Here is a 14123-nt window from a genome sequence, read left to right on the forward strand (position 1 = left end):
CTCCCATGAGGCATTATTTTTACTGTTTTATGTGTTCACTCTTTATTTGCATTACCCACATATTCACCACTTTCTTTGCTCTTTATTCATTCTTGCTTCTCAGGTCTTCCATCTAGTATCATGTTCCTTCTGCTTTTATGAATTCCTTTAGAGAAGGTTTTTTTAATGACTAATTCTTAATTTCTATTTGCCTGCACATGTCTTTATGTCATCTTCTTTATTTGAAAGGTATTTTTGCTGGATGTAAGAATCTCACTTGGCAGTTATTTTCTTTTTTTGTTTTTTGTTTTTTGTTTTTTTTTTTTGGAGGAAGATTAGCCCTCAGCTAACTACTGCCAGTCCTCCTCTTTTTGCTGAGGAAGCCTGGCTCTGAGCTAACATCCATGCCCATCTTCCTCTAGTTTATACGTGGGACGCCTACCACAGCATGGCTGCCAAGCAGTGCCATGTCCGCACCCGGGATCCGAACCAGCGAACCCCGGGCCACCGAGAAGCGGAACGTGCGAACTTAACCACTGCGCCACCGGGCCGGCCCATCACTTGGCAGTTATTTTCTTTCATCACGTCCAATATGTTATTTCTGCCTTCTGTTTTCCTTGTTGCTGTTAAGTCAACTACCACTTAATCACTGCACCTCTGAAGTTAATCTGCCTTTTTTCACTTGCTGCTTTTAAGACCTTCTCTTTACCTTACTTTCTTATAAAGTTTTCTGTCTCTCTCTCTCTCTTTTTTTTTTTTTTGCTGAGGTAGATTCACTCTGAGCTAACATCTGTGCCATCTTCCTCTATTTTTTAGTATGTGGGCCACCAGCACAGCATGGCCACTAACAGAGTGGTGTAGGTCCCCACCCAGGGAATGAACCTGGGCCACTGAAATAGAGCATACTGAACTTAGCCGCTAGGTCACCAGGGCTGGCCCAATTTTTTCTTCTTTTAATAATGTTCCTTGGTGTAGATTTATTTGTATTTATTTGCTTGGGGTTCACTGGGACTCGTGAATCTGTGGTTTAGTGTCTTCCATCATTTCTAGAAAATTCCCAGTCCTTATCTCTTCAAATATTACTTCTCCCTCACTTTCTTTCCACTTTTCTCAGACTCTAATGTATATTAGACTTTCTTCTGTACCCTCTGTGTTTCTGTAATTCTCTTCTGTGCATCCCAACTTTTTCTCTCGCCAATGCTTATGTTCTAGATAATTTCTCCCTCTGTCCTCCACTTCACTAATTTTCTTCTCTGCTTTGTCTAATCTATTGTCAAATTATCCGTTGAGTTCTAATTCCAGTTATCATTTGGTTCTTTTTTCTTTCAAATATGTTGTCATTTTTTATAATTTCCTATTCTCTGCATATATTTTCAAATTTGTTATCTCTTTAAATATGTTGAGCATGCTTGTTTTGAAATCTGTGTCTGTTAATTCCAGCATGTGAAGTCTATGTGGGTCTGTTTCTGCTCTTTGTGGTTTTAATAGTTCTTGTTCGTGTTCAAACTGTCTTGTTTTCTGTATGTATCTTTGCTTGCTAGGTCATTGCCCTTTAAAAATTATCTGTGGCTGTTTCTTGAAGCCTAGGATGTATGTGCCATCATCCAGACAGGTTTTGAGTTTTCTTCTGCCAGATCCTTGGGAACTTATTCAGTCAACATCATCGCAAAGCAAGGTTAAGATTTGAATGTCTCTGGCTCACTTAGGCTATGCTTACCCAGGGTGCAAATCTATGCAAGTGTCATTCTGAGGCCACAACCTCTCAGGGAAGGCTTCTTTTCTTTTTTTCTCTCCCATTCAGCAGGGCTCCAAGGAAGGTAGACTTCTCCGCAGTTCCTATAAGGTGAGGAGAGTGGAGGCATATTTAGATATCATCTATAAGCAGAAGAGCTCCTGAATTTCAGGCTCATTTATCCAATTAGAGATGTCTAGTTGGGTTTCAAATTTACCAGGTCCAAATTCCTGTTACTCCCTAAACCTGTTCCTCCAGAAGTGCTCTTCATCTCAAGAAATAGCAACCCCATATTCAATCTGCCAGGAAATCCTGTTGGCTCTATCTTCAAACTATATCCAAGATTTGACCACTACTTACCATCTCTGTTACAAACACGTGGTGCAAACCACAATTTGCTTCTTGATCATTACAAATGCCTCTTAATTGTCTCCCTATTTCCCTCACCTGTCTCAGTCTATTCTCAAATAAGCAACCAATTAAAACATGGGTCAGGTCATGACACACTTCTCTGCCCAGAATCCTCCCATGAGACTTGTGGAAGGTAAATAGAAAAGTCTTCACTGTGACCCAAAGACTCTACCTGTTTGATCCCGTCTCCCCATGACTCTGCTCCAACCACATTTACTGATCCTTGTACGTACTGGGTATAATGTTCACTCAGAGCCTCTGCGTTTGCTGTTTCCTCCATTTGGGACGCTCTTCCCTTGGATATCTAAATGGTTTGCTTTCTCACCTCCTTCAGGTCCTTGCTTCTATGTCACATGAGCTGAAGCCTCTTCTGCTTTCCACATTCACTTGCACCCTTGAGCGCTGCCTATTTCCCCCCTCTGCTTTATTTTCTCCAAAAAGCTTATAACACACCATTTTATTTACATACGTATATACACACAACTATACATGTATTTTGTCTACTACCACTAGAATGTATGCTCCATGAAGACAGGGCTTTTTATCTATGCTACAGTAGAGCCAAACACACAGTAATCATTCATTAAATGTTAGTTGAATGAAAGAGTATCATATTTGAGGTGCTTGTGTATCATCTACTTGCAGATACTCAATAGAAATTTTGATATGCAGGCGTGGATCTTAGAATCTGAAGCTAGAGTTCTTGAGTTGAGATTATTTAGGGTATAGGGTTGAGATGGCATCCCCTGAAATAGTGAGAAGAGAAAAGGGCCAAGGATAGAACCCTGTAGAACAGTTACACATGAAGGATGAGTGGAGGAAGGGGGCCTTGGGAAGCAATCCAGAGTCACAAGACAAAGTTGGAAAGAATTGAGCCTCTGGAGCCAACAGAGGAAGAAATTTCAATAAGGGGGCAGTGTTAGCAGTATGAGAGGCTACAGAAAAGATAAGAACATAAAATCCAAATGAAAACATTCAGCAATGTAATTTTGAAAGCTCAGGAGTAAGACTGTCCCGTATTCTGATTTAAAGTATTTTGAAGTGTTGAATATTCAGTGTGAAAGATATCTTTGGCAAAATTTGTAACTCTGAGTACTGTTGTAATTGTATCAAATATTCCATAATTCACTTATCAACATTTGTTTGGAAATTAATTTCATCAATGTGGTGAAGAGCACACTGGACTTGCACCAAACATGTTTAACTTATGGTTTAGAGTTCCTGAGTGGCATCATCTAAGTCTCATTGCCTTGAAGGTGGTTGTTGGCATTCACAAACCCTTCGCTGATGAGAGTTGCAGGTTTTCTTCTAATCTCATCTGCGCTATTTTGTAGGAGCCATGGAGGAGTATGATAGTGATAAGTTACTAAAATATTACTGTATAAAATTTCAGATAACTAATGAGATTGTGCGACAGATGATGGAAATGGAAGGAATGTATAGCTTGGACAAGCCTGGAGACTTCACTACTATTGTGGATGTGCAGCTCATAGCAGCAATGATTCACCCCGGAGGTGGTCGAAATGATATTCCACAACGTCTAAAGAGACAGTTTACTGTGTTTAATTGCACGTTGCCTTCAAATGCCTCCATAGACAAAATTTTTGGTATGACTATTCTTGGTGTTTAATTTTTTATTGCATTACATAACAAACGTAAGCCATGCAAAAACTTTATTTAAGAGATAAAAAGGCTCTGTCTGAAGAAGGGATTAAGTATCTGAAATGGAGAGCTAAGTACCAGAAAAGAGGGATTAATACTAAGAATACTCATCTTTATAGCCTATTCGAAGACTCAGGGATATTTGGAAATGGCCTTGTTGAGGGTCAGCTGTGGAGGTAGGGGAACTCTTGTGTTTTGGTTTTCTTGACATGGTTAACCAGAGAAATTTGGGCTGATGAATGATGAACAATATAATATAGCAAGGCAAGTGGAGCACTTTGATATGTTTATTAAAATGAGATTTTTGACACCAAATTAAGGCTCACATAAACTGTACCATCAAAAGTTATGTACATGAAGACACACAAAAGAAACTGACATGTGTATATGGACATTTGTTATTTGACACAGCAAGTGCTGTGGCTCAGAAGGGAAAGGGCAGACTTTCAATAGGTAGTAGTACTGGGATATTAAGTAATTTTTATGGTAAAATAACTGAAATTGGACCCTTATCTCACACTAAGGATAAAATCAATACATATGGATTAAAGACCTAAATATAGAAGGCAAAGCTATAAAATATTTGTAGGAAAATATCTAAATGACCACTGGGTAGGACAAAACTTCTTAAATGAGGAAGATTGGCACAGATGTTAGCTCAGGGCCAATCTTCCTCACCAAGAAAAAGAAAGAAAGAAAGAAAAAATTAAAGTTAAAAATAAAAGGTCAGGGGCCAGCCTGGTGGCATAGTGGTTAAGTTAGCACACTCCGCTTCGGTGGCCTGGAGTTCATCAGTTCAGATCCTGGGCATGGACCTACACACAGCTCATTAAGCCATGCTGTGGTGGCGTCCCACATAGAAGAACTAGAAGGACTTAAAATAGGATATACAACTATGTACTGGGGCTTTGGGGAGGAAAAAAAAGAAGATTGACAACAGATGTTAGTTTAGGGCCAATCTTCAAAAAATAAATAAATAAATAAAAGGTCAAAATTTAAAAACATAAGTGGCAAAGCTGTAAATAAAAGTGAGTTACTGATTCTCACCAAGTCAGAGTAGTGGCTTCCTCTGGAGGAGGGAAGGGGTTATGGGCGGGGATGGACTGGGGGAGCTTCTAATGTACTGGGGCAACGTCGTAGTTCTCAGTCTAGTGGTCTGTACATGAGTGTTTGCTCATTTGTTAAACTATTTTATATACCCTTCAATATGATTAATATTGAAAATTAAATATGGAAACAGACCAGAAACTGAGGCTCAGAGGAGTGAAATAACTGCCCAATCAAGGCCATTTAGTTAGTGCAGGGCAGAGGCTGGTGCTAGACCCCGTGCTCCTTGTATAACGCATTTGTCCCGCAGGGAGTTGGAGATCTAGAATCGTAGGAGTTCAGGAAGCCAAAGGGCCTTACAGGCATCTAGTGCAACCAGCCATGGCCTTGGAGGACCATTTCCTGCTCCCTCAAGGCTGCTCTTCTTGGGTCTGTGTGAATGCAGCCCAGTTTCTTTAGCTGCTCCACCCCTCATAAACCTGCCCTGCATCTCTGTGCAGGTATTCATGTTCATGTCCTTCTGAAAATACCATGCCCAGAATGAACATATTACTCAACAGATAGTCTCACTGGAGCCAAGTGGAGTAAAGCTATTTTTGCAGTCTAAAACCAAAGACATTTTGAAGCTGGAAGAATAGTCTGTAAACCTACAGCCCATCCCTTCCTGAGGCTGATTATGTCAGACTGTCACTGTGCTGGGTGTCTGCTGGGACCTGTCACATGACTAGCCCAGGCTAGAGTGTTGATTGACTGCAGGTCAGGAGATGTGAGTCCTGATTCCAAGTCTATCAACAACCGATCTGTGTGACCTTGAACAATTTGCTTTGCCTGTCTGGGCTGGTCTCCCTATCTGCAAGATGAGGAAATAGTCTCTGAGTTCTCTTCCAGCTCCCATATGCTTCAGGGTGAGTGCTGTTTTTACAGGTTCTGGAGCCAGGCTCCCTGGGTTCAAGTCTCAGATTTGCCTACACACAAGCTGTGTGACCTTGGGCAAGGTACTAAACTCCTATTAAAATAGTAATAATAATGATAATATCTACATCAGATTCTTTCACATAGGATGTTGGGCGGATTAAATGAGTTAATACGTATAAAATGCTTACCACTGCGTACTAAGCTTCACAGGACCCGCTGCTGACTTCCAGTCTTAGCTGATTCCTTAAGAGAAATTCTTAACGTCATCTAATCAGTCCGGGGATAATTTATTCACAGGGATAAACACATACCTTATAATCTTTTAGTAAGCTTGTCCCTTCAGTCTCGTTTATTTTTCAGGAATTATTGGCTGTGGATACTTTGATCCTTGCAGAAAGTTCAAACCTGAAATATGTGAGATGATTGCGAATTTAGTTTCGGTGGGCAGAGTGCTGTGGCAATGGACTAAGGTACAGAATTATCTCTTGTCAATAATAAAAAAAAAAAGTCAACTATTATTCAGCTTAGTTCTCACCTCGTGGCTCATGAAGTTATCATCACATCATTTGTGGTAGTGTTTTTTTGGAAAAGACAAATTAGGTGCTCAAATAGATTTATGACACCTTTTCCTTCCAGGGAGCAGATATTCTGACTGAATGATGCTTTCCATATGTATGAGATATTACTATAAACCAGACACGACATCCGAGATTAAGCAGAATTTTGCTGAAATGAGAAGACTGCTTTTCCACTTGTTACTCTGATTTGTGACTATGTCTGTCTCCCCTCAACTGCACCGTGTCAGACACTCAAATGTTTACTGACTGAGAGAATACACGGATTTCTGGATAGTCTTGGCTAACCAAGACTTAAAGTCTCTGTGTTTCTCCGAGGTAGAGCGTGCGTTAGTAGAGGGATGGAAGTCTACATAATAAAATAGTCTAGGTTTTAATATACAAGTCAGTGCCCTGAGCAAAGCTCAGCAGGCCTGTAGCTGTCACCAGGTGGCTTAAGGCAAACTCATGAAAAGGCAATTAAATGTGGGTCTGAGATAAAGAAAAGGTTGATATATTTGCCAAAAAATGGTGAAGGAGATAAGGATTAGCTGTCATGGTTCACTATAAATTCATTAGGCCATTACACGTATCTGGGCAGAAGTCTATGTCCTAGGGAAATCTGGAGTGTGCCAGCCTTTCAGATTCCTGGGTGGACTAGGGGAATTCCAGATACAGAATTATCAGAGGAGGAATTGAATCGGGTGTTTCTTAGGAAACGCTCTTCCCTGTAATGATCAGTTCTATTCATGGGCCTGCTCCTTGCTGACACAGGGTCTTTGCATATGCTGTTCTTACAGAAACTCCAGAATGCCTCTCTTACAGAAACTCCAGAATGAATGGCAAGGTCTGACTGTCTGAGACAATTTTATGTGGGAATATCCATGTGTTTTCCAGTGGAGCTATTGTTCAATTTAATGTGCTTATGTACGTCTTTTTCTGAAAAGCCTTGGCCTTCCTGGTGTCTTTCCGTCAAGGCTTCTTTTGTCATAGGAATGTTTACTGGCTTCATTTCCTCACCTTTCTTTACATCTTTAACCCATTTTGCACAAGCTTTCATTTCCACTGTTCTCATCAAGGGCACCAAAGACCTCAATTTTGGCATCCAAAGGTTAGTTTCTCCTTCCTCTTACTTGACTCTTTAGCAGCGTTTGACATAAATGATCCCTCTAATCACTTTCTTCACTTGGCTTCAGAGGGGCCACATGCTCCTAGTTTCTTTCCTACCTCACTAGCTACCTTTTTTTAAGTCCCCCCTTCTTCTTCCCCTCCTCTAAATACTGGAGTGCACCTGATCTTGATGCCGGGACCTCTTCTCGATCTCCATTCTTTACCCAGGTAGTCCCCTCCAGCTTCAAAGCTTTAAACACCTCTCTGTGCAGATGACTTCAAAATCAATACCTCCACACCAGGCTTCTCCACTTGGCTCCAAACTTATTTCTAACTACTTAGTAGACATCATTATTTTGATCTCTAATAACCATCTCAAAGTTAACATGTCCAAACAGAACTCTTAATTGTCCTTAAATATGATCCTCCCTCAGACTTTTGCATCTTAGTTAACAGCAGCACCAATTGTCCTCATTCTCAGACCGGGCACCATCCTTGATTTGTCTCTCTCAGCCCCTGCATCCAATCCATCAGCAAGTCTCAGTAACCATGCTTTTGAAACATGCCCCAAAGCTGAGCGTTTATTGCCATCTCGCTGTGACCACCCTGATAAGTGCTTCCATCGCCTGCCCTCTGGACCATGTGGTGACTTCCTAACCAATCTCCTTACTTTCTTCTTGCCTGCCTAGAGTCTGCTCTTTACACTGTCCCAAAGTGCTTTTTAAAAAAGTCAATCAGTGATCATTACTCCTTCTTAAGACCACCGGTAGATTCCCGGTTACCTTTACAATGAAACCCACTGCCTTGCTCTAGCCCGTGAAACTCACCTCTGGCCCCTGCTTACCTCTCTTGCCTTCCATCTTTCTGCTCCCGCTATGCTGCCCTTCTCACTCTTCCTGGAACACTTCAAGTAGTTCATGCCCCTGGGCCATTAGACTTCAATTGACTCATTCTCCTCATTCTTACCTTCAGAGGGGCTTTCTCAGATCATTTTCTCTAAAATAACTGTCAACGGGCCCATCCGTCTTCTGATCCTACTTTATTTTTTCTAACCATGACTTTCATTATTGTTTGTTGATTTGTGTGTTGATCAACATCTTTGTTTCCTATTTGTTCTCAGCCTCCCCCACTAGAACAGAAGCTCCCTGGTGCAGCAGACTTAGCTGCTCTTTTTACCATGGTAGCTTCTTAAGGGCAGTGGGAGGTGCTCAAAAATACTCACTGAGAAGTGAGTGAACCTTGCTCCTCTCCCCACTCCCAAACAAGCAGCTTTCTTTGTACCTTTTCTTCAAATCTCCCATCTTCACAAAGCACTGTTTTGGTCCACTCATGGCTTGTATATCACTTCGCCTTTATATTAGTTTACATAGCTTTAAAGCACAAGCAGGTGAGGAAAGAAAGAAGTTGACAAAAATTAAAGAGAATTATTGGCAGAGAAGGAAAGAAGCAGGTTAATAAATGAGAAGAAGAGGGAAAGAATTCGTGTAATTCTCTTTAGTGATTGCTTCAGTTGCCAATGGCTGCCATCATAGCTGCAGGCTTTTATAGCAAAGGAAAAAAAAAAAGCAATATTCGCATAACCTTATCCCTTATTTTGCATATTTGTAATGTAAGTGTATGTTTTACATTTTGATGAGTAGAATAAACATTTTGGCTTGGAATGGAACTGGGCAAAGAGGGAAATTGAAAGGTGACTGATAAAATAACCCTTCCCTTCCCTTCGTTCTATGTCCCCTGCTACCTGCTGTGCTAACTTGCACTGTGAATTAGGCTGTAAAAATTACTCCACAAACTCAATAGGGTGCTCTTTTGCTATAGAAAGGGCATATTCTGTGAATAGATGCTAAAGAAGGCATTTGCTTTCCTGAAATCATGTGGAGAGTTTGCTTTGTATCTCCAGAATTGTCATTGTTTTCACTTTAAAATGATGCTAATGATAACAGTTGCAATCTTTCAGTGTGGCCAGTAATGCTTCTTACACCTAGTACACCTCACATTTATCCTTTAACTGGTATCTCACCATATAAGAATGTGTCATTGTTATAGATTTGCCTGTTTGAGTTCTAGAAGTTGGTAGAAATAATCAGTAAATTAGTGTTCAAACAACAAACAAAACCCAGAAAAACCACACAGTACTTACAGCTGCATGTTAGCCTTGCCTGCCAGTTTATTATAGATATATGGATTTATGAAAGCACATTGACTGAGTCTGGATGCCCACACTGAAATCTAGATTGTGACATAGAAATGTATTTGTGCACTCATCAAGCCATGCTATGGCGGTGACCTGCATACAAAACAGACGAAGCTTGGCATAGATGTTAGCTCAGGGCAAATCTTCCTTGAAAGAAAGAAAGGAAGGAAGGAAGGAAGGAAGCTAGGAAGGAAGGAAGGGAGGGAGGGAGGGAGGGAGGGAGGGAGGAAGGAAGGAAGGAAGAGATATATTTGTGGAAATTAAAACACATTAAGGACCTTAATCAAGCAATCTATAGAAGATAGTCATTAGTGACTTTAGAAGTGGACATTCATTGTTCTTAACTGTTGGACAGCCAGCTCACTTTCAGTTTTTTGTTATGACTTACTTCCATATATGCACTAATAAGGTTAATAACGATTAGGAATGCTTATTCCCACGACTCACATAGTTTTTAAGAACTTAGGGGAAAGTGACTTATTTGAAGCCAACTAATGATGGTAAGGCAGTGTTGGAATCTATCCTATACAAGAGCTTATGGTCTTCCAAATTCCATGTTGGTTTATTTATGATGTATTTTTTCCATCAGTGCTGTGACAAAAATGTAAACTTAATCTTGGTTTATTTACTCAGTCTATTTTGCTTAAAATGGGATTTGTGAAATTAAATAGTTCTAAAAGCAGCTCTACTTTCAGTTTTATCTGTGAAGTGAATTGAAATTATCACTTTTGTTTTCCTCTCCAGGTGAAGATGCTACCAACTCCTGCTAAATTTCATTACATTTTCAATCTTCGAGATCTTTCCAGAATTTGGCAAGGAATGTTAACCATAAAAGCTGAGGAGTGTAATTCACTGTCTATTCTCCTGTCGCTTTTCAAACACGAGTGCAATAGAGTAATTGCAGACAGGTGTGCATTACAGTCTTTCAGTTTAAATGTACTATATAAGAAGTTTACATTACTGGATTAATTCCTGCATTATCTACTCAAATAAATAGAGTAAAGAGTGTTGTGATACTTTGTTCTGGGGCTTGTGAAGCATTGATGCCATTTCCCACCTGGTGGTCACCTTGAAAAAATACTCTGCTAATTTACCTGAGTATTATTTCAACAGGACATCTTTTTAAATCACATCATCAGAGAGTTGATAGCGTTCAGAGGCAAATTGTAGTTATGTATATTTTCTAAAATATGTGAGTTCTATGTAGGTTTTGCATGGTGAAATCCAGTACGTAAGCCCAGTCATCTCTCTGAGACTCACTTTCCTCCCCTATAATATACGGATGGTTTGAGGCTGGCCCAGTGGTGTAGTGGTTAAGTTCGCATGCTCCACTTGAGCTGCCTGGAGTTGATGGGTTTGGATCCCGGGTGAGACCTGAACACCACTCATCAAACCATGCTGTAGTGGGGTCTCACATACATAATAGAGGAATATTGGCACAGATGTTCGCTCAGTGACAATCTTCCTTAAGCAAAAAGAGGGAGATTGGTAACAGATGTTAGCTCAGGGCCAGTCTTCTTCACCAAAAAATAAATAAAATAAAATAAAATAAAATATGGGTGGTAATGCCAGTCTTACAAAGTTGTAAAGGGCCTACATGGTGTCTCACACAGAGGTGGTACTCATCAAATGTTAGTCCCCCTACTTTCTCTCTTCCCCCTCTGATATTGTAAGTCTGAAAAGGACCTTCATGCACTGTGTGCCCACAAACCCAGAAAGAGGATGCTTGCCCACTACTGACCGTTATCACTTCTGCATTCTGATTGCAAATTTTAGGGACCTTTGCCCTCACCCAAGTGAGTCATCCATATTGTTAAAGAAAAAAGAATATTCATGACACTTGCTAAAACGATAAGGCACACAGACTTTCCTCAGGACGGTCATGATAGGTATAGGGGCTACTGCAGAGGGGTTTTGCATTAGGGGAGAGAAATTGGGCTCAACTCGGGATACAACAAGGAAAGGGTGGGAATTTATAGGCAAAGAACAGGATGGGGGAGGTTGGAAAATGACTAAGAGGAAATATCAGGGGCAAGGGAGGATTCTGGCTAAACTGACCTAAGAGGATTCGTGCTGAAAGCAGGCCGGGGTGACCACATACTACCTGGGGGCTGGGGATAATGAGGAATTTGGTCAGATATCAAGGGTGATCAGACAGGAGGAGTGGGGGATTCGGACCTATCTGACCTGACAAGATTCTTGCTAAAACTGGGTGAGGCAAAGAAGGCCACAGAAGGCCAAAAGTCGTGGCCTCATTAGGGAGAAAATTCAGAGGAGCCTGACTGTTTGGTCAAGGAGAGACTCTTTGTCCGTCTTTTCTATAAGTGACACCATCAGTGTTATAGTCTCGTGGGTGGAGTTGCGTCCTTCTCGTCAGAAGGCAGAACATATTGTTTCCCTGTTCTGAGGCTATGGGGGTGCAGGATGGGGGCTGAGAGGAGGTGGAGGGAGGTCGGAACCACGTCCAGTTGGGAAACATGCCTCCAGATTTTGCATTTTTACTACTGTATTTTTATTTCAGATTTATAACTCCTGAAGATGAGCAGTGGTTTAATGTGCACCTTATTCGTGCAATTGAAGAAAATGTTGGCGCAGATGTGGCTTCACATATCCTTCCTGAGCCATACTTTGTAGATTTTCTCCGTGAGATGCCTGAACCAACTGGTGATGAACCTGAAGACACTACATTTGAAGTCCCCAAAATCTATGAAATGGTACTTATTTTCATCTTTAAAAGAGATTTTTGGACCACTCACCTAACTAGATATTTCTCCCTGCGCTCGAGTCCCACGACGGAGCTGCGGTAACTTCTACGTTAGTTACGGGTTGTGATTCCTGTCATCACACACCAAGTGAAATATTTCTTTCAATGAAATTTAGCAGCAGTCCCATTAAAGTCAGGTATAAGACAAGCATGTCTACAATTTTCACACTTATTTAATATTTCTTTGGAAGTTTTATACGCTGCAACAAAATGACAAAAAGAAAATAGATCTAATTAGAAGATAGGAAAAAACAAAAATATCATTATTTGCAGATGATATGATTATCTCTTAATATAATCCAAGAGAACTTAAAATTTGTTTTAAGAGTTCAGTAAGATAACCGAGTATGACATAAATATAAAACTCAATACCCATCCTCTATGTAAGAGGTTGGCAAATTACAGTCAATGGGCCAAACCCAGCTTATCACCTAGTTTTTATTAGATTTGTGAGCTAAGCAGGGTTTTTACATTTTTAAATGGGTAGAAAAAAAATCAAAAGAAGAATAGTATTGTGTGACATATGAAAATGGTATGGGATTCAAATTTCAGTATCCATAAGTGAAGTTGTATTGGAACACAGCCGTGCCCATTCCTTTAGAGATTGTCTGGCTGCTTTTGCACCACAGTAGCGGCGTTGAATAGTTGTGACAGAGACCTTATGAGCCACAGAGCCTAAAATATTTTCTTTCTTGCCCTTTACAGAAAAAGTCTGACAACTCTTGCCAACAATCACAAGATAGAAAATATAACAGAAAAGTATTTCATTCAACAGCAACAAATATGTAAAATATCTAAGAATAAATATGACAAAACTTTACTTGATTAAATAGCAACACAACACATCATTCTTCCTAAATTAATGTATAGGTTTTATGAAGTTTGAAACAAAGGGATTTTTTAAACGAGGTCACATAAAGTAATTCTGAAATGCACATAGATCAAAGAATTAAATGGGGAGAAACAATTTGTAAAACAAATATGGGAGGATTTCCTTCAGAACGATTTGATTACATAAACTATGTACACCTTCTGCATTTTGTTTAAAATCCATAAAGAATATGAAAAAGCAAATAAAACTGAAAAAAATCTTTATTATATTCCCACATTAATTACCATGGGTAGGAGTTGGTGCCGGGGGTCCTTGGAGGGAAAAATCAGGAATGATTTCAGATTGGAAACCAGCTAATGCAGTTAGGTTTCAGGCCTCCGAAAATGGAAATAACTAAAAGTAGACTAATCTGTGACAAATCTTTGGAAATCTGTTAAGTTTTTTACACTCAAGTAGAATGGCCCCTTTATTTTATTTTATTTTTTTATGTTTTTTTGTTAAGATTATGATAGTTAACAACCTTGTGAAATTACAGTTGTACATTATTATTAGTCATGTTGTAGGTACACCACTTCACCCTTAGTGCCCTTCCCCCCATCCCCCCTTTCCCCTGGTAACCACTAATCAGTTCTCTTTGTCTATATGTTAACTACCACCTATGAGTGGAGTCACACAGAGTTCGTCTTTCTCTGTTTGGCTTATTTCACTTAACATAATACCCTCAAGGTCTATCCATGTTGTTGTGAATGGGACAACTTTGTCCTTTTTTATGGCTGAGAAATGTCTGTTCATGTTCCCTGCCCATTTTGTGATTGGGTTGTTTGGAAATCCATTAAGTTTTTAAAGCAATTTTTTGGGGGATTACTTTTGAGTATCTTTACAATTGTTACTTGCATAAATACTTGGATCTTAAATATTATTTT

General features: G+C 39.9%; 1 protein-coding gene across 1 annotated transcript in view; it reads left to right on the forward strand.

Moving 5' to 3' along the window:
* DNAH8 (dynein axonemal heavy chain 8) overlaps positions 1–14123 on the forward strand; it is a 283921-nt gene that overhangs the window by 154986 nt on the left and 114812 nt on the right. The window contains exons 57-60 of the mRNA XM_070586021.1: positions 3516–3729; positions 6107–6216; positions 10349–10512; positions 12126–12318. Coding sequence (XP_070442122.1) covers positions 3516–3729; positions 6107–6216; positions 10349–10512; positions 12126–12318 — 681 coding nt within the window. The remainder of the gene's footprint in view (positions 1–3515; positions 3730–6106; positions 6217–10348; positions 10513–12125; positions 12319–14123) is intronic.

The sequence above is a fragment of the Equus przewalskii genome, chromosome 19 (genome assembly GCF_037783145.1).
Source record: "Equus przewalskii isolate Varuska chromosome 19, EquPr2, whole genome shotgun sequence".
Lineage (NCBI taxonomy): Eukaryota > Metazoa > Chordata > Mammalia > Perissodactyla > Equidae > Equus > Equus przewalskii.